Source organism: Xiphophorus couchianus, chromosome 7 (genome assembly GCF_001444195.1).
Source record: "Xiphophorus couchianus chromosome 7, X_couchianus-1.0, whole genome shotgun sequence".
NCBI lineage: Eukaryota > Metazoa > Chordata > Actinopteri > Cyprinodontiformes > Poeciliidae > Xiphophorus > Xiphophorus couchianus.
The window spans coordinates 31,907,004-31,930,237 of record NC_040234.1 but is presented as its reverse complement, the minus strand read 5'-3'; the positions used below and the strand labels follow the sequence as shown (position 1 = coordinate 31,930,237).

At 37.6% G+C, this 23,234-nt stretch overlaps 1 protein-coding gene across 8 annotated transcripts in view; it reads right to left on the bottom strand.

The window, feature by feature from the left end:
* adarb1b (adenosine deaminase RNA specific B1b) overlaps positions 1 to 23,234 on the bottom strand; it is a 132,259-nt gene that overhangs the window by 9,657 nt on the left and 99,368 nt on the right. For 7 of the 8 annotated variants that reach the window (XM_028022580.1, XM_028022582.1, XM_028022579.1 and 4 more), the window contains 5 exons: positions 12,075 to 12,149; positions 7,033 to 7,949; positions 2,567 to 2,681; positions 1,085 to 1,253; positions 790 to 941 (listed from right to left, as the gene is read on the bottom strand). In XM_028022580.1, the coding sequence (XP_027878381.1) occupies positions 790 to 941; positions 1,085 to 1,253; positions 2,567 to 2,681; positions 7,033 to 7,949; positions 12,075 to 12,102 (1,381 nt within the window). In that variant the 5' untranslated portion in view covers positions 12,103 to 12,149. Of the gene's footprint in view, positions 1 to 789; positions 942 to 1,084; positions 1,254 to 2,566; positions 2,682 to 7,032; positions 7,997 to 12,074; positions 12,150 to 23,234 lie in introns of those variants that run through there. The other variant, XM_028022584.1, reaches the window with a different exon arrangement.

The following is a 23,234-nucleotide window of genomic DNA, read 5'->3' as shown; positions in this document are numbered from 1 at the left end:
TTTAAAGAAAAAAATAACATCTGCATTTTTTCTTAATCTTGATTTTCTAATTATGTGCTGAAACAGTAACTGGGAAACATTTTTAGACGTTTCTGTACCTGTCTCCTTAGCTTCTATACAAGGGGAACACATTTAACATGTTTACAGGCACTGCTGACAGATTGAACACTTTGGAGAAGTCTTTATCATTTTTCAATTTAGCATAGTCGAATTAGCCTACAACCTTACTGCCAGTGGTGTAATTATTTGGACATCATTACAATTGTGTTGCATTTTTAGTAGCATTTTACAAAAAAATCCCTCACACTAGTAAATTGGTGTGTTTACTGACAAAGCCAGTGTCTCCAAAAGAAGAAAGCAAAAAATGTCGTCCACATTATGTTGTCAAAGTTTTCTGATGTTCCACCAGCAGGCGCCCGTCTATTCACTGACTAATTGAATGTGGCTGTTTTCTATTCAGCCTGCCATGTGCAATGGAAAGCAGCCTGACAAGAGTACGAGGGAGGTTAATCAGACAGACAGTGGTTGGGCTGGGTAGGAGAAAGACTGATGGAGGACGACATAGAATGACTAAACGCTCTAATTACCAGCGCCTTGTTCAAATGTGTCTGTGAAGCATATTTTGGACACTGCACTAACATTCAAATAAAGCAAAGCATAACTCTACATTTAATTAAAGAAAACCAATCAGCGGTTGGAGCTGAATTCTGAGTAAAGACGGGAAGAAATTAAAAATGTATCCTCAGAGCAGAGGAAGAGATATGGAGATAGAGCCGGCTGGTTTCGCACCTTCCACTCCGGCTTCGTGCGGAGAGAAAATCCTGGCGTCTCCGCAGGGCGAGGTGCTGATGTAGAGGTGAAACTGAACGTTGTCCTGTAACCTGTAGCCTCCTTTGTCACATGGCACAAATATGGACTTGTGATGGTCCTCTTTTATGTTGCTACAATCACAAACCAATGGCAAAAAACGAATGCTTGTCACATTTTATATAAGTCATAAAAATGCAATCGGAATATAGAACATTTGTAGAAATGTACATCTGCACTTTACGAGACTGAACAAAGGATGTCTTTATCCACTAACCTGAGGTAGAACTCCAGCTGGGTGTAGAGGTACCTGATGAGCGAGCGTCGGGCGATTATCTCTGCATGGCAGTCGTTTAGTGCCAGGCCGCGGTCACTCATGTACTCACCGTTGATGCACTTGGTTCCCGTGGAGACACAGATGACCTGTGCTTCCTTCACATCAGTCCCTGTTGGGAAGGTGGCGATAACACAGAGACACCCAGGTGAATCACATGTGTCCACACACTAAAAATGCTGGTCCTTAACTAAGAAAAGGCAGACTGCTGTGAAGGAGAGGCATGCCACTTAAATAAGTGTCAATAATGGAGAATCCTAGCAGTCAGCTTCGTTCCAGTTATCTTCAGCTGCAGAAACACACACATACACACACTTCTGTCTCCTGAAGGGCAGATGCTTTGCCAGCATCAATAAACTTTAGAACAGGCACATGTCAGTCACTGGTCGTCAAGTAAGCCTTAAAAAGTTCCAGTTTTTAAAACAAGATTTTTACTTCACAAAAAGGTAATGTACCTGGTAATGACACAGCAGAACATTGTGAACTCCACTCTATTATTCTCAGTTTATACACACCACACTCAATGGGAGCACATCAAAAGAGGCACAAATACTTCAGACATTCCCAGTATTTGATGTTCTAGAAAACTGTTAAGAGAATTGTTACTTCTGCTCTTTACAAATATTTTTTTTCAACTGTGTGTCATTGGAGGACCAACAAATATCAATATATTTGAAATTATGAGTCAATGAAACTGCGCTATTCAGCAGCATACTAGCACTATTGTAGTTGCCTGTCTGATGATGGGTAGCATTAGTTAAATGAAATAGGCATGGAAATAATATGAACTAGCAAGGTTACAAATTCTTTGAAGCAAAATTTGTGAAACATTTTTTTTGGTAAAAACTAAGACTGTGAATTCTTTACTCAAAGAATTTAATATTAAACCTATCATCATCTTTTCAGGTCAGCTGGATGTATCCTCACACTTCACAAATCCCAAACAGGAAGGTTACAAGAACTGGAAATAATAGGATGTATGTTTTCAGAAAAGAAGATATAAATACTGTCTTTTGTTTCTGCCTAATGATACACAATAGATATTTGGAATACAAAGGTAGAAGAATAAAACATGACTTTCTTGATATCAAGCTGATTCTTAACTTTTTTTTAAAGAACTGGTTGAAGACCAGCTCTAGCAGCTGCTCCGATTTACTACTAGAAATTCCTGCAGGGAATAGGGTTATGATCAGATGTCTAGATACATCCAGAGGTATGTAGTTATATGAGACAGAACGATGTCTGCTAAAACTGCCAAACAGAACGTTGAGAAGATGCATTTGGGATCCTATTGTTCATGACCCAATCAATAACCAAAGCACTTATCTCTTTCCTTTAATTACCCTTCCAAATAATACTTTTAAATGACCAAAGACTTTTTTGTAAGCACGGAAGGCATCACCGGGTCTCCTCCTCCTATATTACCTGTTGTCATGACGACTCCTGCCAGGACTTTTCTTCGTGCATGAGGGGAGGTGAAGTTGTCTGTCAGCTCACTGAACTTATCCACCACCAGGCGAGAGACAGCGTCAGCCAGAACCTGCAGACACAGACAAGCGTGCGGGAGGACATGCACATAACCGCACAAACACAAAACCCTCGCCTCAGATATGTCAGCTTATAGAGCATGTCTGATGCTATCCGCCTCCGGAGCGCTATCTACCTGTCACTATGCTCACATCCAGCATCAAACGAGTCAAAGCGTTAAAACAGCAACAAGTGAAACTGGGCTGGCCCCCTCTGAAGTAAACATAACAATCTTTTAAGCAACGCTGTTGGAGTTTGGAATGACAGTTTTAGTTTAGCATCTCCCTTCTGACAACGAATCAGAGCAAAGAAAACAAACAAGCAAATGTGCGCCTCAGTTGAGAGCAAAGTGCTCGTCTGCTTTCCAGAGCTTTAATCTCCAGCTGAGCATTTGAGGAAACCTAAAATGAACTTCACACATCTTTAACTTTTGGACAGCCCGCTCCTCGTGCTGGGTCTTTAACCACTGCTAATGTGATGGAAAATGACGACAACCAAAAGGAGAGATGACGGCTGGTTGATCACAAATTAAAGAAATCAGTCTTATATTACTTCCTTGCTACTTCAGAGTCTGAGCCAGATGACTTCGGTTTTCATTGCCAAGGACTTTTATTCTTTATGGCCATAAAAATATAATTTTCTTTACCTCTTTTTTACACTTTTCTCTCATAAAATACATTTCAGTTTACTTTTTGTTTGTGCAATAAGACACAAACAACAATAAGAATCTTGTAATTAGAATGACAAAATTCTAATTGTAGTTAGAATTTTAATTGTAAATTCTAATTACAATCAAATAAGAAACTTAAGATAATGTCCAAATTCTGCCACCTCATTTTCTCCCATAAGTGTTATACAAGATAGAAAAGTAGAGCTGAAATTAAATATCATGCAACGGAAAATTTATATGAGAAATTACTGGGAGTGTCAAAGCTGAAATGGGCTTCAGGACAAGATGAGAGGGTGAACAAAGAGAAGAAAGGCCTGTTGACTACGTGTCAGGCTGATTAGCTTTGCTGACTGAGTTATTTCTCTTCTCACACTGGCTCCCATCTAAGACAATTAACTTCACCTCTCTGATAACCTGTGTGAATGAGACTTCAATGACAGCTTTATAGATTAGTACAGTTGGAAGGGCGGATGAGTTGAGAGTTTTGCTCTTTGTAAACCAGAGTACAATGTTCGCGTCAGACGAATATGTTCCTTTGAGGTGTGTTTCACCTCTATCAGAACCTACTACGGTAAAATCTTGTCATCAACATAATCAGGGGTAAAAATATGGGCAAATTCTGATTCAACACCAAGAAGAATGAGCTTCTGTAGCAATAACTTTCTGTAAGCCTTTGTTGGTGTTACCACTTTTCTTTACGATGTTGCTTTAGTTCATTAAGGTCTGCAGAGACTCATTCATATGCAGCTCTAGATTCTGTGATGTTTGGGATCAATGTGCTATTGACAATTCAGTTTGGGCCAAGCTTAAGTTGTCAAACAAACAGCTTCAACTTTGACTTTAGAGTACTTTGGTGTACAGAGGACTTCTTGGTCGACTCAATGCCTGCAAGTTGACCAAGTCCAGAGTCTGTTAAAAACGTCCTAACCCTCTCCCAACATGTCAGACACTTGTATGAGGTGTAAATATGATTCTATTGGCTTTACTTTAAACTTTTACTGTGTTAATTTAAATAAATTAATTACGTAGATTTTAAAACTTTAAAATTTCAACACTTAATCACATTTTTTAACATACAAAGGTTCTAGTTCAGGGGTCTCAAACTCCAGTCCTCGATAGCCGCTTTCCTGCAACTTTTAGATGTGCCTCTGCTGCACCACACCTGAATAGAATAATTAGGTCATTAGCAAGGTTCTGGAGAACTGATCTACACAAGGAGGAGGTAATTAAGCCATTTCATTCCAGTGTTTTGTACTTGTGGCACATCTAAAAACTGCAGGACAGCAGCCCTCGAGGACTGGAGTTTGAGACCCCTGTTCTAGTTGGAGCCTTTATATGTACATCTATAAATCTGACGAACAAGCGACATCAGAAAAGAACTGAGATGGATGACAAAACCCCTTCTCTCGCTGTTGTTGAGCTATGTCTACTTATTCAATAAATTAACAGCAGAAAGGTTTTTTGAGTTAAAAATGCTGCTTATTTTTCCATTTATATTTTTGATTAAAATGCAATTAGTAAATTACAGACCCTGCAATTAAAAATTTTAATCGATTACCATCACTACTTTAATTGGTCTTGTGTGTCTAAATGATTTTGTTCCTGAAATTCTCTTGACAATCCATACTTGTGCAGTCTAAATAAATTGTAGTCAATTTATTTATAAAGTGCCGATTTATAAAGCACTTTACACAACAAACAGATCTGTTTTGTACCTGTAACTGCCTTAGCAAATGAATCCAGTGTAATGCAATTATACATTACACTGGATTTATAATTAATTACAGACATTCCAGCTCCAATTTAGATTAATAGATGTAGCTCTTGGAATTTTTTCCATTTTAACGAGGAGCTGCATTGTCTGACTCTGAGGTGAATTTGCTATTACATTCACTGCTAGGAACACAAGCTTTCTGAAATGTTTTCCATTCGTGAATAATCGTTCTCCCTGCAGAATGGTTGGCTTTAGTCACTCTGACACCTTACAAGCAGTACCAGATTGATTGGCAGCTTCAATTGCTTCTCCAAGGTCATTGCTAATGTATAAGTTGGCATTGTGTTAAGATTTCTGCTATTATAAAGGTGGTCACAATGCTGACTATCAATCAACCAAAGGATTGTGATTAGCAGCTGGTGACTTCTATTTTCCCTTAAGTACCATGGAAGCACTAAGGGTGCACTTAGTTTTTTTCCATAACTATACATCTAAAATCGTCTGTATCTCACCAGGCAGACAAATGTACAGCAATATGCAGTCAGAAAATAACTGATGATATCTTATAAGCTTAGATACTCATTTCTGTTAATATCAATGTCAGCTGTGCCCGTCTTTGACACCCCTCATTGTTATATAACTTTGCACATTTGTGCTGCAGACCGGCACTAAGCTGTGCCCTTACTATCGGCTGAACACATGAACACTGAGTGACTTTAACATTTAGACGTTGCTGTTTCCATCATCAAGCTACCTCAAGACAGATTTAATATCCTCAGCTTTATCATAGTTCAAGATGGTGAACGTTTAGTCGCACATTTGCCCAGGTTTGGAGCCCAGAGAGCCGTAATGTTGGCTGAAGTGAATAAAATTATAGGACTAGTGTGTGAGGTGCAATAGGAGTTGGTGCAAGATATTGAAAAGAGAAAATTGCATTGGGTGTTGTTTTCTTATGAGACCCATGGGTCTTGTGTATCACTTGTTGGGTTGTATGTGGGTTTTAGAAATTTCAAAAGAAATCATCAAACAGACTCAACTATAACTACACAGAGGCATGCTTTTATGAGGTAAAGACGAGCAAAGACCTGGAAATGTTTCTTTTCTTCAAAATTCACCGGTTTCCATTTTTATTCTATATTAAAATAACTATTTTAGTCAGTCTATAATATTAGGATGATTGTGTTCTACTTAAGATACTCCTCATTCAACAGTGTCTTATTTAGCCCCATTTAACGACACATCTCACTTCTGCTTAAGATCTTTGCAGAGGGCCAAATTTCTTGAAGTTAGAGGCTAATCTTGCTTCCTCTCTGTTTTGATATACATTATTGATAACTCAACTTATAACATATCTTCTTTGGTATAGAGGCTATAATATTCTCACTTTTGCTGTTCTTTCACTATAAAACCTTCTTAAAGCATACACTGACCATTAAATTATACTTATAAGATACCTATAAGATTATATCTACAAACTAATAAACTTTATGATATTACATTTGTGGCATATCAACTGCAGGACAATAATGTGATGCATAACAATGGAGGAAATACCACCTTCACTACATAGCAATCATATTAAAAACATGATTTTTAATATGATTACTGACGCATTATGAAGCTTTGTTTCATTTGAAATTTCAAGATTTCAAGAATCTTGAAATTTTTCAATTGAAGAAAAACATATTTTGCCACTCAACACCTATCTAGTTTCCCTTTGGACCTAATGAAGTATTTTTGATTTGAATTCAACTCAAAACGATACCTGAGTAAGCATTTGTTGAGTAAGGAGCATCACTGAACCCCTTCAACTACTACCTGAAAGGTGTACATGGTACCAAAAGCACCATATACAATCCAACATCCCCTATTCAGGTTGGATTGTATTTCTGATAAATACTCAAGATTAAACTAATTACAATCTAGTTTCTTTGTATTTCTTTGACACTAGAGAAATCTAAAATGAATAAAATGTCTTACCTGGGGAAGGTGAAGTTGCAACCCCTCTCTTGGTATGGGTTGCCTGGACGGTGTCTGGTCTAGCTGCATGTTGAAGAGAGCAGAGAGGGCGGCCTGTGCTGCCCGGGCTTTAGCCAGCTTTTTGTTGCGCCCTGAGCCTTCAAACGTCTCTGAGTCCACAGTTACTGACATCACAAAATTCTTGGCGTGACTCTCACCACTCTCTGAGACAAAGTCATATTTGAGGCCTGGCCTGAGCTCATTGAGGATCATGACCGGGTTTTTGCCAGTGGAGGGTGAGCTGAATGCAGATGGAGAGGGCAACGGAGCCTGGACAAGGTTGCTGCCAGGTGGTGTGGGTAATGGATACTCCCCTAGTGAGTTTGTACCGTTGGAGCCTAGATAGAAGGATTCTTCAGGAGGAGCTGGTGTCTCAAAACCATTGAAGAGCATGTCAGGGAAGTCCGCTTGATCTGATGTAAAGTCTGTATTCACTGTAAGTGTACGGCCCATGGCCAGGTGAGCCTCAGACGCATTGGGAAACTGAACAAAGGAACGCAGCGCTTTCTCAGCTGCATTTAGTTTAGCTTTCTTCTTGGTTGGACCCATGCCCTCAAACATTTGCCCATTGACCTCCACAGTCATGACAAACACTGGTGCATGGACCGGCCCAGTCTGAGACAGCAGTTTGTACTGGAGACCTGGTTTGATCTCATTCAGCTGCATCAGAGCATTCTTAGGCAACACCGGTCCAGGTGTTTTCTTGCGCTTCTTGGCTCGGAACTTGGAATGTGCGTGGCCATTGTTGCCCTCCTCTAAGGGGCGCTTTCGACTGCCATGGCCGCTTCCATTGGGGAGCTGATCACCGACTCCCATCCCGTCTTTGCAGGACACGTTGTCCAGGTTTCGGTTTTCCTTAACGTCTGTGCTGCTTGAACCTGCGGTGCCCAGAAAGAGTAACTTACAACGCCTTCGTTGCAGGATCTTGTAAATGCAAAATTTATAGATTCCTTTATCACTCTTTGGAACTGAACCAATGATTTGTGTTCCTTTATAACAACAAGATAAATATAGTTAGGATTGAATTTCTAAACCTATTTCACAAGGAAGACAAATACAAAAACATCTGTTTCTTCAGAATGACTTAAAGCTTTAACGAGTACCTTTGCAAACATTTTACTTTGCTATCTTTACATTTAAAATTAAACTAACTAATATTCATGTTCAACATTACTAAAATTAGGATACAATAAAAATATATTGTAGACATTGAAAACACTTTACATTGCACAGCGACAGGGCCTTGAGAATACCATGCAAACAAACAACACACACACACACAAAAACCAGACCAAAAGGGTTTATTTTCACCCAGTTTATCTTAAATTGCTAATGTTTCTGAAGAAAAACCAAAACCAATTATATACTGAACTAAGGGGAACACATATCACTGATTCTAGTTAGCAAAGTGGATGGAATGTTGGGAAAAATTTTCATTTATAACATCCTTCAGCAAAGGCTTGATAGGTTACTCCTTGCGGTACTCAAGAGAAAGAGAGGCCGCAGTGTGCATGAGTGGGATTGTAGGTTGGGTTGAGGGAGTGCAGGGAAAGTAGTGCAGGGGGAGGAAGCTGAGGACCAGGCAAATAGGAGAGTACATCAAAGAGGCAGAAGGAGAAGACTCCACCTACTGCAGGATCCTAAAGTCTCAACTGGTGACACGGTGGAGGTTAAAATGCAGTTTACACCATTTACATGATTTTATTTTTGAAAACAAAGACTCCCGTATTTAAAATGAGGAAAGTCTGAAGAAACAAAACAAACAAAAAAAAGTTTTCTAATGAAGTGCCATTCATAAGACCCTGCGCCTCTGAGATCCCCCCCCTTTGGAGCTGTCAGAGAGCAGAGTGTTGACAAAATGTCTTGACATGCCATTACCAACTGCACACTGCCACTGACATGTCCTGAGTCAGGAAAGAAAAACAACAAAAAATTGATTCTAAGATCACAAACTGCAACTCATCCAGTTTATGACCTGAAAACATGCACTCTTTATGTAGTCATGCATTTACAGCATTGGTATTGGTGCATCGCAAAAGAACCTGAAAACAAATGCACAAAGTGAAGTTTTTTTTGCCACCAAAACAGTTTGGAAGCTAAACCTGAACTAGATCTTGCATAACATTAATTCTTTCTGGAAAATACTAACTTTAGCACCTTGACCAGCACATTATGTGTTTTTTATTTTATTTTTATTTTTTTTTACTGTATTTCCATCAGGAGAAGAGTTACAAGGTGCTGGTCATTTCACCCTTCATCAGATTTTTGTAGCTTCCTACTTTTAGAGGACCACCTAAGCATCATTGCGCCACCTAAGCATCCTTTCATAGTCACCAGAGAGATTTGTTGTACCTATTTAAACATAGGATAAGTCAAAATAAATTACTATGATCTGCAAATATTCTAATGGTAGGAAATGTGGTAATTTGATTCAATAAATCATTGGTAATTTCACAAGTTTTGTTGGTTTGTCTGAGTTAACTTTCTACACAAAGGTTGGTAGCTAATAGTATTTTTTCAATTCTACAGAAAATATATTTGTGGTGTGGTGATGGTAAATAAAATTAAAAAGTCATGTCTGATTCAGACATGTGTCATACTAACACATGAATCAGATATGTGTTAGTATAACAGATATTTGGAGAGACAGAAGGACAAATACCAAAATTGGTTGTCTGTACAAATTTGTTGAAACCAAAACAGTTCCCTGTTATAGGGTCTATTGGACCAGTTAAGAGCCAGTGCTAGTTTAGCTCTGGAACGGTTTTGGTGGAAAAACCCCATGAAAACAAAAAAATATCCAGACAACACCGCACCGATCAGAATGATGCTGGGACCTGGACTCTTGAAATACAGAGTATTTAATCATGTACTACTGTGTTAAATTTGAGGTTTAGCTAATTATGGTACATCTCTTTAACATCTGTATCTATGAGGTGTTGATAGTCAATAAAACAAATTAACATACATTAAGAAACCTCTTGCATGCTGCACAAATACAGTGAAGAAATGACACACAGAACAATCTGGAGCTTCTTTTTCTGTTACCATGGTGCACAAAATTATTCAGTTACATACCTCTTACCCATAAATAAAACATTTAATAATTTTGCTTATTGTAACAATGAGATTCTTAATAGCCAGCAGTGGTGAAAAATCACCAACTGAATCAGACATAAAGGAGGTAAAAAACGCATAAAACAAGAGCCATGCATTAAATTATGGCACAGGCATGCAGTTGTTGTCACTGTCATGCTGGAATTTGTGTAATCAACATTTGTAGACAATATTAATTATAATGGAGAGAGAATATTTAAAATATCCCTTCCAAATTAACTGAGTGAAACAGACATGACTTAATTTTAGGTGTAACTTTCTTGTTGGGGTTTTGTTTTGGTTCATTTCACTAGATAAAAGAGCTTCAAGAGCTCCCCGGGTTGTCACATGAAAGCTAAAACTTTCTTTCTTTTCTTCCTCTGGTGTCCCCTTGGTATTAAAGAAACAGGATTGTGTGAGCGAGGGCTGTGTTTTATCTTCAGATACATCTTTTATGTATATCTGGCAGTAAAAATGTAAGAACCAAGCTTCAGAGTCTTTGAAAGGCAACAAAGACAATTTTGTAGCTGCTTATTTCACAACATATCATTCTACAAAGTGAAGACAAAAACTATGACATTACAATCAGAGTTTTTCATTCTTATCACGAGCTAGAGTGTTGTGACTACAGCTGACTTTAAATGTGTTTGTTGTGGGCATTGCAAACAAAAATGTCTAAAGTTCAATAAAAGACAGAGGAGTATCTGAGGTATCATAGATTTGGAGATTAGCTCTAAGAGTTGGTTAAAGTTGATGTGGCATATTTATGTGTGGATGCTTCAGTCTGAGTGTATTATTTAAGACGGGGCATAAAATAAACTGGCATTTTGAAAAAAGTACATCCATCTTTCAATTCACGGCCTTTAAGTATTTGGACTTTTTTTCTTACCCAGTTCTAAAATTTGTTAAATCTAATCCTATAAAGTGTGTGTGAAAAATAAATTCTTGCAATTCCCGTCGGACTGAAGTTAAAAAGTAGTATTTTTTCCAGTGATGTAACCATTTTTTTTATTCTCACTTATAAGGATCAACTTACCATCTTGAATTTGAATGCACAATGCCTCAAACATCTGAGGGAAGTTAATCTTTCACAGTGCAGACAAAGCTTTTGCACAGTGTTGCACATTAAAAACTGTTTTTGTTGGACATTTATTGGAAGATTTCAGTAGCTGTATAAATTCTACAATGCTAAATACTTAACATGGTGCATTTAACTGGGGCTGAAGCAGTATTTAGCTGTGGTAGCATATTTTATTATGCCATTGGAACTTGATGCACGTATGCAATAATGTGACAGGGTAATTATTGTCTAGTATGGTAGAGGGTTGATTATTTGATCTTGTTTTCCAGCCTCAAAACTAGGGGCACCTAGAAGTTAATGAGTTGATTTAGTCAACCTATAATAATGCTAATAATCTAGAAATTGCTGATGTTAGAGTTATGTATTAGATAAGATAAAACAGATGTAGTTGTGAAGAATCACACAGCATTCAATTACTTCAAGTTACCATGGAGATGGTTATTGTACACTTGAGGATAGATTTAAATATTTTTAGAACCTGGCAAAAGATAGATCATTATATCATGATCAGCTTTAAAAAATTCTTTATTGCTACTACAACTATATTCTCACTCAGATCTAAATAAGCAAGTATTTCCCAACACACATTTATTTTCATTTTCCAAAATATATTTTAAAACTTTATTCTTCAATTATTTTGGTCATTAGACAAATGCTTACAAATTTATTTTTAAAAAAGTAGTATATAGACAACAAAAGATCACACTGATTACGCAACAAATAAAAAGAGAAGGATAAACAAGCAGGCAGACAGAAAGGAAGGAAGGAAAGTAAAGGTAAAAAAAAAAGATGGATGAACAAATGAGAAAAATCAAGATGGACTCACTCATGTTTTCTTCCTCATCCACATCCATGGCGTCAGGTTTGTTTTGACCCGCGAGCAGCCTCGCCCCCGCTGCACCTGAGGATCGGAGGACAGGAAGGCAGACCGTGTAAGCGCAGACGGAGCAACACACAACCACATAAACATATTCAGAGAGCTTGAGTGGCTACAGCAATGATGAATTTTCTCGCTTGACATAGCAGCACACACACAAAGAAACATGCACAGACTGCACTGTGTAAGGAGCTCCTGATGTAAGCATATAAATATTCAGAGACGGAGAGATATCAAGGTGAGAGAGGGGCCTAGGGCTGACAGGCCTTAATAGCAGGAGCAGTCTATTGTGACTTTAATATCCCTGCGATTAGACCTCATTTCCCACTGCCTGCAGAGAGATATGCAGCCCCTGACATGGCCAAGTCACTCCACTGCTGCACACATGTGACTTAGCCCAAGGTGGAGGGAGCGATTAGAGATCCATTAAGCAACACTTTCAAACCAACATCGAATCAAATGATTTCCTGTAATTGGAAATATTCGCTCCAACTGACAATGACCAGCAAACCTTTGGACTGTATCACTTTTTTAAAACTCCAGAAAAATAATTGGCAGGGATTTGTGAAAAGTTGGTTCTAAATGTACAACTGGGTACCTTCTCAAGAGTCTACATAAAACAAAATTGAAAGCTTCAAATATTACTCCATTTAGACAACACTTTGGTAGACAACAACTTGAGCAGATATGTCTCATTACATGTTTGGACAACAAAAAATCGGAATCAGGACAACAAAGAAGTAAATGTTGCAAGCAGTGATGGAAAGCACCATGTATGAAAGATGTTTTATACTTTCTTTATTCATTCATTAAACCTTTGACAGTTTATTCCTTCATTACATCCTCGGTCAATCCATTCATCCATATTCTCGTCTGTTTGTTCATCCATTTGCTTCTTCCTTTATCTGTCTTGTTTGTTCATACTTTCCATCCTTTGTTCATCTGTACCTTAGTTCCTTCCTTCATCAGTTTGTCCGATGTACTTGCAGACACACTGATTAACTTATAAATATTCAAGTTAATATAATTTTGGTTATGTCTACCAAGAATATACATTTCAAAAACCAAAGTCAGTTGCATAAGTGATATCAGTGGCTCATGTTGCCAAAAATAACTGCTCAACTTGAATTGTATTGACTCCAAAAGTATCACAAAAACATCAGAGAACAAAAAAAAATGTTGTTAAGACCGGGGAAGATGAGCACAATCTCAGGTGAATCAGAAAAAGAAAGTAAAAGTTGCAAAGAGAGAAGAAACCGAAATGAACATCATACAGAGAGCGAGTGAAGGCAGAAAAAAGATGGCACAAGTGATATGGAACAGATTGTGGTGAATCCATTCTCTCTCTTATTCGCCTTCCATCATTGCTCCCATTCCTCAGCCAGACACTTTCTTAAACTAAAGTAAATGGGCTAATTAATCTGAGCTAATGGTGGGTGACAGCAAATATGCTAGCACAATTATCACCCAATTAACGATTCATATTCCAACCCATAATTGAAAATGAAAAGGTGGGGTGAAGGGAGGAAGGGTGGGAGATGGGAGTCATTTTTCTCTGGTAGCAGCAGGCAGGTGCGCTGTGCTTCGGCGCGCTCATTCAGCAACCCAGAACCAAACCTACTCTCGCTTTCCACCGCACACGATGTGGCACAATTTTCTATTTCCAGACTTTTAATTATTGGTGCTGGTATATAATGAGTAAACAAATTAGAGCTCTTACATGAACACAATACTAAATGTAAAACATGACTGATTTTAGCATGCACTTTTATTCTCATTACTCCTACTGCCCAGTGTGGGCTGTGTAGTCTAATCAGCAGCCAATGCAAATGTGTCTGTCAGTTTTGATTTTCACATTAGACCGTCTTGGTTATAAAAGTCTAAAACTGATTCTGAAATCAGCTGCAATCAGAGGCTTAAGTCTCACAAAGAACTGTGTAGGATGGGCGCCTTGAAATTTCAAATGACTACAAACTCCCAAAGGGTAAAGAGATTTGGGAAAGGAGAATTTAAGATTTTTTTTTTTTTTACCAGTAACATACATTTTTGAATGGACAAAATATACGATTATTTTTTTAAAGGGAATATGTCTGAATGCATATTTGTTTGTACCAGCATATAGATAGTTGGATATAAACACACATTAAATACTTATTACAAAATGTTACACTTCAAAAACATCAATGTAACACAACTTCTGTAGAGTCGCATTAGGAATTCAGTTCCTTCATGAGTTCTTCTTGTGCTTCCAATTATTAAATAAATGTAGATTTCATGTGCAGAAACATTCAATGTTAGTAATAAGAACTGTAGTAAATCTTTTTGCACTTCAAGTTGAAAGGAATGTTCTCAACATCCACATTCTCTCTAGACAGGTGTACCTGAGCCTTGAAAAGTTAAGCTTTGTTTCATAAACTTGCAGGAATGCCCAAACAACAGTGCATGAGCTGGTTACCAAAAAACCAAGAATATATTTCGAAATATAATACAGATAAATCCGGAAAATCAAATTGAATGACTTTTAAATAATTTATTTGACTTATTGTGTGAAATAACATCTCCAGCGTTGGTCAGTCCAAAGGAAAAAAACTGTAGACCTGTACATGGCTGGAATTGGCTAAAGGACCATTAGTAAACAGGTTAGTGAGAAGGCAACTATGGTGTGAAAATTGAAGACAGTAAAAAAAAAAAAAAACTGTACATTTTCCTCAGATTGAGACTTCATGCGACATCTGACTTAGTGGAGAATCAATGATCATGATAAAGGTGAAGAATAAGCCCAGAGATTAAAGGTAGGACCTGGTCTATGACCTAAAGAGAGCTCAGACCGCAGTCTTAAAGGTTTGAAGTAGATAAACATTTCTGCTGAACTGTCTGCAAACCTGGTCAAGAAGTACAGGAAATGTTTGACTCCCGTACTTATAGAAAAAAGCTCTATTCAAATACTTATTTCGTCCAATAAAATGCCAAATAAGTTTTTATTTTAAGTTGTAATATTTCCCCACATTTGAGGTTTACCCATGACAGACTTCTCCATTCTTTGTAAGTGGAAAGATTTGACAAATTGGTGGTACATCAAACACTTATTTTTCCCACTGCAGATGGAAGAGACATTGCATGTTTGCATAAGCAGAAAATGTCATACTGTGCAACTGCCCAGCATATGAGCCCTACAGATTTCATGTTACCCTGATATTTACATCAGTTTGATATTAAACCAGTGGTGTAAAATGTCAGTCCTTAAGGCCCAATATTCTGCATCTATCCATCTATTATTTATACACACTCATCCTTGCAGGTGCTGATCTCCAGTAGGACACCAACCCTTAAAGACTGCAGTTTGCTAAAACAATGTCAAGGGGCGCCCTACACACCTAGTGTTTCCAATAGCAGGCTACTATGGGGCAATATAGTGTAACGTGAGATTAGCTTGATTATTGGAGAGATGTTAAGAGTTGTAGTTGAATCAATTTTGTATCAGTTGTTACCAAAAAAACAACAACTCAGTACCAGGAGGCTTATTTGGTGGTCGAATCTCAATTATACCTCTTTTATGTTGCACATTTAGAAATTTTTCTACGCAAAAAACTTAATTCCTGGTTTTTGCATGGCGTATTTGACAAGAAGTCGAGAGAAATGTCATAGAAATGCAAGGAGGAGTTTAGAAGAGTTTAAAAAGACATGTTTACTTCTGATTTTTGTCATTGTGGATGAAGCAAACAAAACTAATCCAAACATTTGGATACATGTGGATTTCTAAAAAAAATGGTAAACCGAGACAGGATCCCGGACAGATGTTGAAACTGACCATTTCTGGACCTAAATGACAGAAGCGGAGGACTTTAAGTGAGTCGAAAGAATCAAAGCAAAGACCTGCCGACTGTCTCCCTCAGCATGAATAAGCGATATAACGTCATCAAGCTGTTGTGGTTTCAGGTAATTCTGAGTGGACGCCAAGGGAGGCAGGGAGGGAGAAAGATGAGAAAGAAGATGAAAAGCCTCAAATTCAATCTGGCATGGTGAGAGGGGCTGAGGGGGAAATAAGGCGTTTTTGATTTGTCTCTCATCCCTCGCCTTGCACTGCGACGGAGCGATAGAGCATAGTTGCTGCGGAGGGAGTGCCAGCAGTGGACGGCTGGGGGGAGGGTGCAGGTGGGCTGGGTGGATGTAAAGGTAAAGGTGAGAGAGGGACAGAGGACAAGAGAGAGAGAAAATGCAATCCTATTTCAAGAAAAAGAGAATCATTATCTCCTTTAGAAAGGAGGGAGATGGAAACGTTTGCCCTTGGCAGGCCAAGCAGTTCGTACTGTAGCAAACAACCTCTCTACGAAGGCAAGTACTGGAAGGTTTCTGAGAAAATTATATTGGAATGTTTTCAAACTAAAAAGGTGTAATGGCGAATAACTGTACTTTTATAAATCAGAAATTAATGTAAAACAGGTACTTGCTGAGTCAACTCCAAGGAAATCAACTCAATGACAATTAAAATGAAGAAAAAGAAAATATCTTGAGGATCACTGTATTTGGTACAATAATCCATTGAGTAAAGAGGATAATGATGAGTCAGTCAAGGATACGTGGGAGTAAAAACGGTTTCCGAATAAAAATCTGAAAACTGTGGCAGGACTTTTGTATTGGACATCTTTGGGTCGATACTCAGTGAAACTACAGCAGAACTTCTTTTAGGGTCACAATCAGGTTTCTAGAGATTGAAGTGTTTGCCCATTCTTTACTGCAAAGTACCTAATTCAGAATGTCAATCAGTCAGAATGGATGCACAGTTTTGTCACAGATTCTCAATTAGATTTAGGTCAAGACTTTGACTGGGACATTCTAGCAAAATAATTTGATCTAACCCATTCGAATGTGGCTCCGGTTGTAAATTTCAGGGTAAAAAGGTAAAAACGTCAAAAATGGTGAACTACTTTGGGTCTACAATGCAAATCCCAATAAAGCATACTAAGAAATATGGTTGCATGGAGACAAAGTGTAGAAAAACTAAGGAGTGGGAGTCAATACTTGTGCAATGCTTTGTACTTGCTAATATGCAAACACAAACTTTAAGGTGCCATGAAGGAAAATTATTTCCAGCAATGCTCATGTCCTCATTTTCTAAGACTGTATTTCTCTTATAATTAAGAGATTTATGTGAAGTCTAAAACTGTATCATCTACTTCTTAAACAAAGGAAATGCCCACATCTGAAGCCAAGTGGTTGTCTGATGGGAAAACATTTATAGTCTAATCTAGCCAGATGTACTATTTGGAAAGAACGCTGTGTCATCAAAATCATTCCTCCCATTTACCAACACATCCATTTATTTCTGACTTTTTGTGCCATAACGGCATTTTACAGGATGGTCACCGCCCTGCTTTTTTCTTGTCTTTGCATTTAACTTATTTAACTGACCTTTCAGCACAAATGGTAAGAGATGGCTCTAAAAATACATAGGATAGGATCTGCTTTGCTGAGAGAACAGCTCTTTTTAAGACTCCTCTTCTATTGTGTCTGCAGTCTTTCTTCCAAAGGTTACCTGGCGTTTTAATTTGGAGGATACGCAATGAGACTGTGATTTATGATAGATTTGAACATTTAAACCAGTCATTTCACAGAAAACAGACTACAAATGGAAGTAATTAAAAACAACTACCAAGATACCTTACATGTTCAAAAATCTAAGGATATCTAGCAGGTTCTTGTTACTGTGAATAGAAAAATCCAGGCCTTGACAGTAAGAAGAGACTGCACATGTATAACTTTCTTGGTAAAGTGAAAGGAGGGAACGATTGCTACATATATACACCAGGTCTTGATGCTTAATTCCATTTTTTTTTTTTTTTTATACATAAATCCAATTCTTTGTGAATGGTTTATGACCCCAAGCGACCTGCGTGAAGAAAAATTCTTCCCACTAACAATCATATCCAAGATTTGATATCAATATGTGGAGATTTTTTAGAAAAACCGAATACTTTTTGGTGGTGTCATATTTCTTCACATGACTGAATACAATGAATGTGGCTTGGAATATAATATTTTTTCATGACTGGGTGTGTGTTGTCATGTTTGGTTTTTGTTCATTAATAATGTAGATATAAACACCCATCTCACCATGTCGTCTTTTATTCATTTCACTAAAATAATACGTTTCGTAGTTGTGCTGCGACTCCCTTTTAATCTCTGACAGACACACACAGAGCAACGCTGCCTCCGTTGTTACGATGAATAATTAATGACTGTTGGTGGCAGAAAGGCTGTTACATTTCACTGTTACTGAGTGGCTGTGTTCCAATGAATAAAATGCTTAAATCACACTAATGAATACATGTAATGTTAAATAAGACGTATCACTTGACCACTTGACTAATGAACGTAAAGAAATCGTGACCCCTAATGAAGCCAAAATAACTGAGCAATGTCCTGTTAGTAAGTATCTATTTAGGTACCATAACTATATATCCTTACATCAAAACTATAAGATTTAAGAAAATTATTTCACAGTATAGCATAAAGCAGCGTCTAAATGTTCCCAAGTGGTACATAAACTAATGCACTGTTGGTGTAAAATATCCATTTAATTCCTTCAATAATTGTGTTTAAATGTAGACAGAACCATGAAACTTGAAGTTTCTTGGAAGCTTTATATTCATAATCTTGTATCAAACACACTGTAATACTTTAGTCTTTCATAAATCATTGGATATCATTAATATAAGAAATATTTGGCTTCAGTAATAAAATCCATTCAATGGCTATAATGATAAAGTACTGATGGGTTACAGCCTTCAATTACACCTTTATGGTGTATGAATTACACCTATATTGTATATGAACTCAATCACTAGTTTACTAAAAAAATCTCAACTTTAATAAAGGTTGCACTAAAAACCTTGGCTTTTTATTTCTCTCCTACTATTTTTACAGTTCATTACTGGCTGAAAATGTTTTGTCCCATTTGTGGTGGAATTTATTTTGTATAAGGTTTGTTGAATACAGTTAACCTTTGCTGCAGAGAAAGTTTCCAAAGTAGTATAAAAAAAAGCCAAAGGTTGCATAGATGAATGGGATTTGAAGAAAAATAAAAGGAGAAATGTTATCTACAGTATTACAAAACACCTTTCAAAGTCATTGTTTTGAAAATGTCGAACAAGATCCAAAGAATTTGACACTTGACTTTTAGCAACCCAATAATGAAAAGTTTTTTTGCAGCAAAAGTGTGTTTCAATTTTTAGTTCATTTAGTTTTGAATGATTTATTCAAGCTGAATAGAGACTATCTGCTTCTGGCCTTCAACTTGAGCAGAAAACCTGTTGAGTTTCTTAAAGCAAAATGACTGATAGTAAGATAAATCATATTTATAGTAAATATTATAATATATTCATGTGTATAAATTATTATAGATTGCAATGAAAAAGTATTTTTCCCTTAACAGATTTATCGGACAAATAAATAAATAAATAATGCAGTTTTTAGATGGTCACTTCATTCATTAAAGGATAATAGTTTTTCTAACTGGCCTGTTTGAAAAGAACAAATTGAATGTTCTAGAGTGGCCTAGTCAAACCTCAGAGGGTACCGTGAATAAAAAGGTGAAATAAACTGGTAGCATGAGGTTGCAAAACTTCACCATTTCTTTAAATGCCCTTTTGATTGTATTTGATTCGTTCTGATTTCTAACCAGTTTATCTTGTTTTTGCTTTACAAGTTATAAATTATTCTCCTAAATTTGATACCAATCATTTTTAATTTAACATTATTATTGTATTAATTACCTGTTCCCCTAAAACTTTCCAGTTTGAAGGGAAGTACAAAGGTATAACTGAGAATTAAAAAAGCTTTATATTAACTTTCTATAAAAATAACCGAAAGCCCAAATTCAGTAATGTTGATGTTAAGCTAAATCACTAGGATATGTATAGGTTTAAAAAGTATTAAGAGTGTAATACCTTCTTATTTAAAACAACAACAACAACCTTCTTATGAAAAATTGATCAAATATAAAGAACTAGAGCAGCAGGAGCAGAGAGGTGTGGAAAAAAGCAGAGAATCAACCTTTTACTGTGTTCCAGCCTTTTTATATGTGACAGTCAGTCATTCATCATCAAGGAGTGCTGATGGTGGAAGTAAAGAAAGGTGGCAAAAAAACAGAGCCAGAGTATCAATATGAATTTTTTATTTGATGGATTTTACGGAGGACTGCATTTCAGAAGGCTGGCGGAGTCAAGGTTCACAGAAAAAAATGAAGGCAGGGGAAGATTGAGAGGCCAGGTAATAAAGGCCAGGAAAGAGATAATACTGTCCCTGGATATAAAGAACAAACACAGTTTTTGGAGCTTTGCAGCACAGCCAACCATACAGCTGTATTTTAAGTTCTGTGTTTGATTGATTTTCCTTCTAAACCTGCTCACACATTTCCACTACGGCAAAGTAAAAACAAGTTTGAGGTATGTTTTGGAAAATAAATATCAAATATTAACAATAAAACATTGTCTTACTGTTGGACTTAGGCCCTGCTGGTTTGGCAGCCTTGATTTTTCCCAGGGAGCGATCCAACAAGGTATGAGCAACCTTCTTCTTGAAAATTTTTTTATATCTGTTTTGGCAGTAATGTTCAAATACAATCAACTTCAAGTTTCAGCGAAGACAGTCCACTGGGATCTGGACAACACTCAATCTTTTCAGAACACTCAATAACCTCCAAAACAGAGTAACGCGAAAAGAAAACATGCCAACAGAATGATGTGCACAGTATCAGTATAGTTCAGTATTTGTGGTTGACCTCTTTGCGGACGTTTCTGTGGAACATTGCAGATTTGCAGATGTTTTCTCAAAGGCATATCTAAAATATTTTTCTTAAAAAATAAATACAGCTTGTGAACGTAACACTTAGGCTCAACGCTAGTTGACACACCTTTGGCTGGCGTTTACAATGCTGTCAACCCAGGAGCAACGTTTATTTCCTTGGTGCTGATTGGCTGTACCCTGTGCAGAGATAAGGAAGGCTGTGGATGTTACCTTCAGAGGAAGATAGTTTCAAATGTAAAACTTATAGGCATCCTCCTTCACAGCAGGAATAGCAGCATAGGTTTTGCTTTACAGAAATGCAATATCTTCTAATTTCCTTGGGGGTACAATCAATCACCGCCAAGGAGAATGAATGGCACTTCTGGATTGGCTGCTTTTCTACAGCCATCCAATTGTGTGTCAAAATAATTAGGAATTATAATTCCCCAAACTGCACTTTCATTGAAATATTTTAGATATGGTCTAAGAAAAACAGGCTTATTGTCCGCGAATAACTCTGAGTTACGTCCCACTGAAAGATCCACAGATACTGAACCACGAATAGGCGGAAGTTCATTGTAGTCTGAAATGTAACTGAAAAATGAACATTTCTAATGTATCTAAACACATAAAATTGTAATTTATTATAATCTAATCTGCTGTTTAACTAGAATACCAAATAACCTCAAATTTTACTGTCATACATTAAAATACCATCTTCTTCTCATGCATTATTGTTTTTAGACCAAACATTTCTTTGTGCCATCAACCCATTACTTCTCCTACTTCACACATTCTTAGCCGCTCTCTGTCTTGCCTGCTTATATGTTCCTTCAACAATATAACAAAAACACACACATGCAAGCACACAGGCTTCTTAAACTGGCTTTGGGTGGGGTCATAAATCACCAGAGTGAGTAGCAATGATCCCCTCTAGCATCTGCAGGGCTGTGGTAGGGAATTCAGCTCGACTGCTGGACCAAAGAGGAAAGTGTAGCTAAATGGTTGCTGCAGCTTCCAGTGTCCATCAAGGCAAAAAGGATGCAGTTATGCTTCTGATGACTGTCAAACATTATTTAGATGGAAAAATAAACAAATTGATTAGCATTGTACTAAACCCCAAACAGGGCTGCACAGTGGCGCAGTTGGTAGCACTGTTGCCTTGCAGCAAGAAGGTCCTGGGTTCGATTCCCGGCCGGGGTCTTTCTGCATGGAGTTTGCATGTTCTCCCTGTGCATGCGTGGGTTCTCTCCGGGTACTCCGGCTTCCTCCCACAGTCCAAAAACATGACTGTCAGGTCAATTGGTTTCTCTAAATTCTCCCTAGGTGTGAGTGTGTGTGTGCATGGTTGTTTGTCCTGTATGTCTCTGTGTTGCCCTGCGACAGACTGGCGACCTGTCCGGGGTGTACCCCGCCTCTCGCCCGGAACGTAGCTGGAGATAGGCACCAGCAACCCTCCCGACCCCATTAGGGACAAGGGTGAACAGAAAATGGATGGATGGATGGATAAACCCCAAACATACACATAAACATTTTTAGCCTCTTTGTCTCATTTTTAAAGTTCCTGGAATTTTGTTTGACAGAAACATCTCAACATATTAATCCAATTAAATGAAAAAAAACATTTCAGCAGTTCTTTTCTTTGACTGATTTAGGTCCAAACTCTTAAAGCTCAATTTCACACTTATTTTATCAGACTAAACACAACATGAGGTCGTACATATTTGCTTTTAACACAGATGTTATTACAACGGGCCAACACTGGAAGAGGGGTTCATGTACATGAGGTAGTTACCAAAAACATCTACCTCCAAGGAAACCAGTGGTAAACATCTGCTCTAAAGGCTTTATATGGTCCGTTTTCAGCTGAGTGGCTGCACACAGTGCAGAGCCTGACACATGGTAAAATGAATGCCAGCAGAATGAGGAAAGTGTTGCTTTTTGGAATAAAACTATTTTAGGGAAAGATTTTATAGCTTGTTGAGTAATCTATGATTATGTACATATTTGTTAACGATTTATTCTTGGTTTTTATGCCCAGTAAAACTTTAATGGATCTGAAATCGTAACTTTTTAAGTTTTGCACAGTACTTTGAAACTGGTAACTGGCCAGTGCCGGTGTTTTATGACAGATTTCTGGCCTTTTCCTACCAACTGAGCAGTCTATCTGAGAGTCTTTGCTGACCATCTCTTTATGACCGCAGTTTACCCATCTTCCAAAAGCTGCTTCCAGCAGGTTAATGCGTCATGTAAAAAGTTCAAGCCATCTCAAACTTGGTTTCTTGATCTCAATCTAATAGAACTCCTTTGGGATGTTGTGGAACA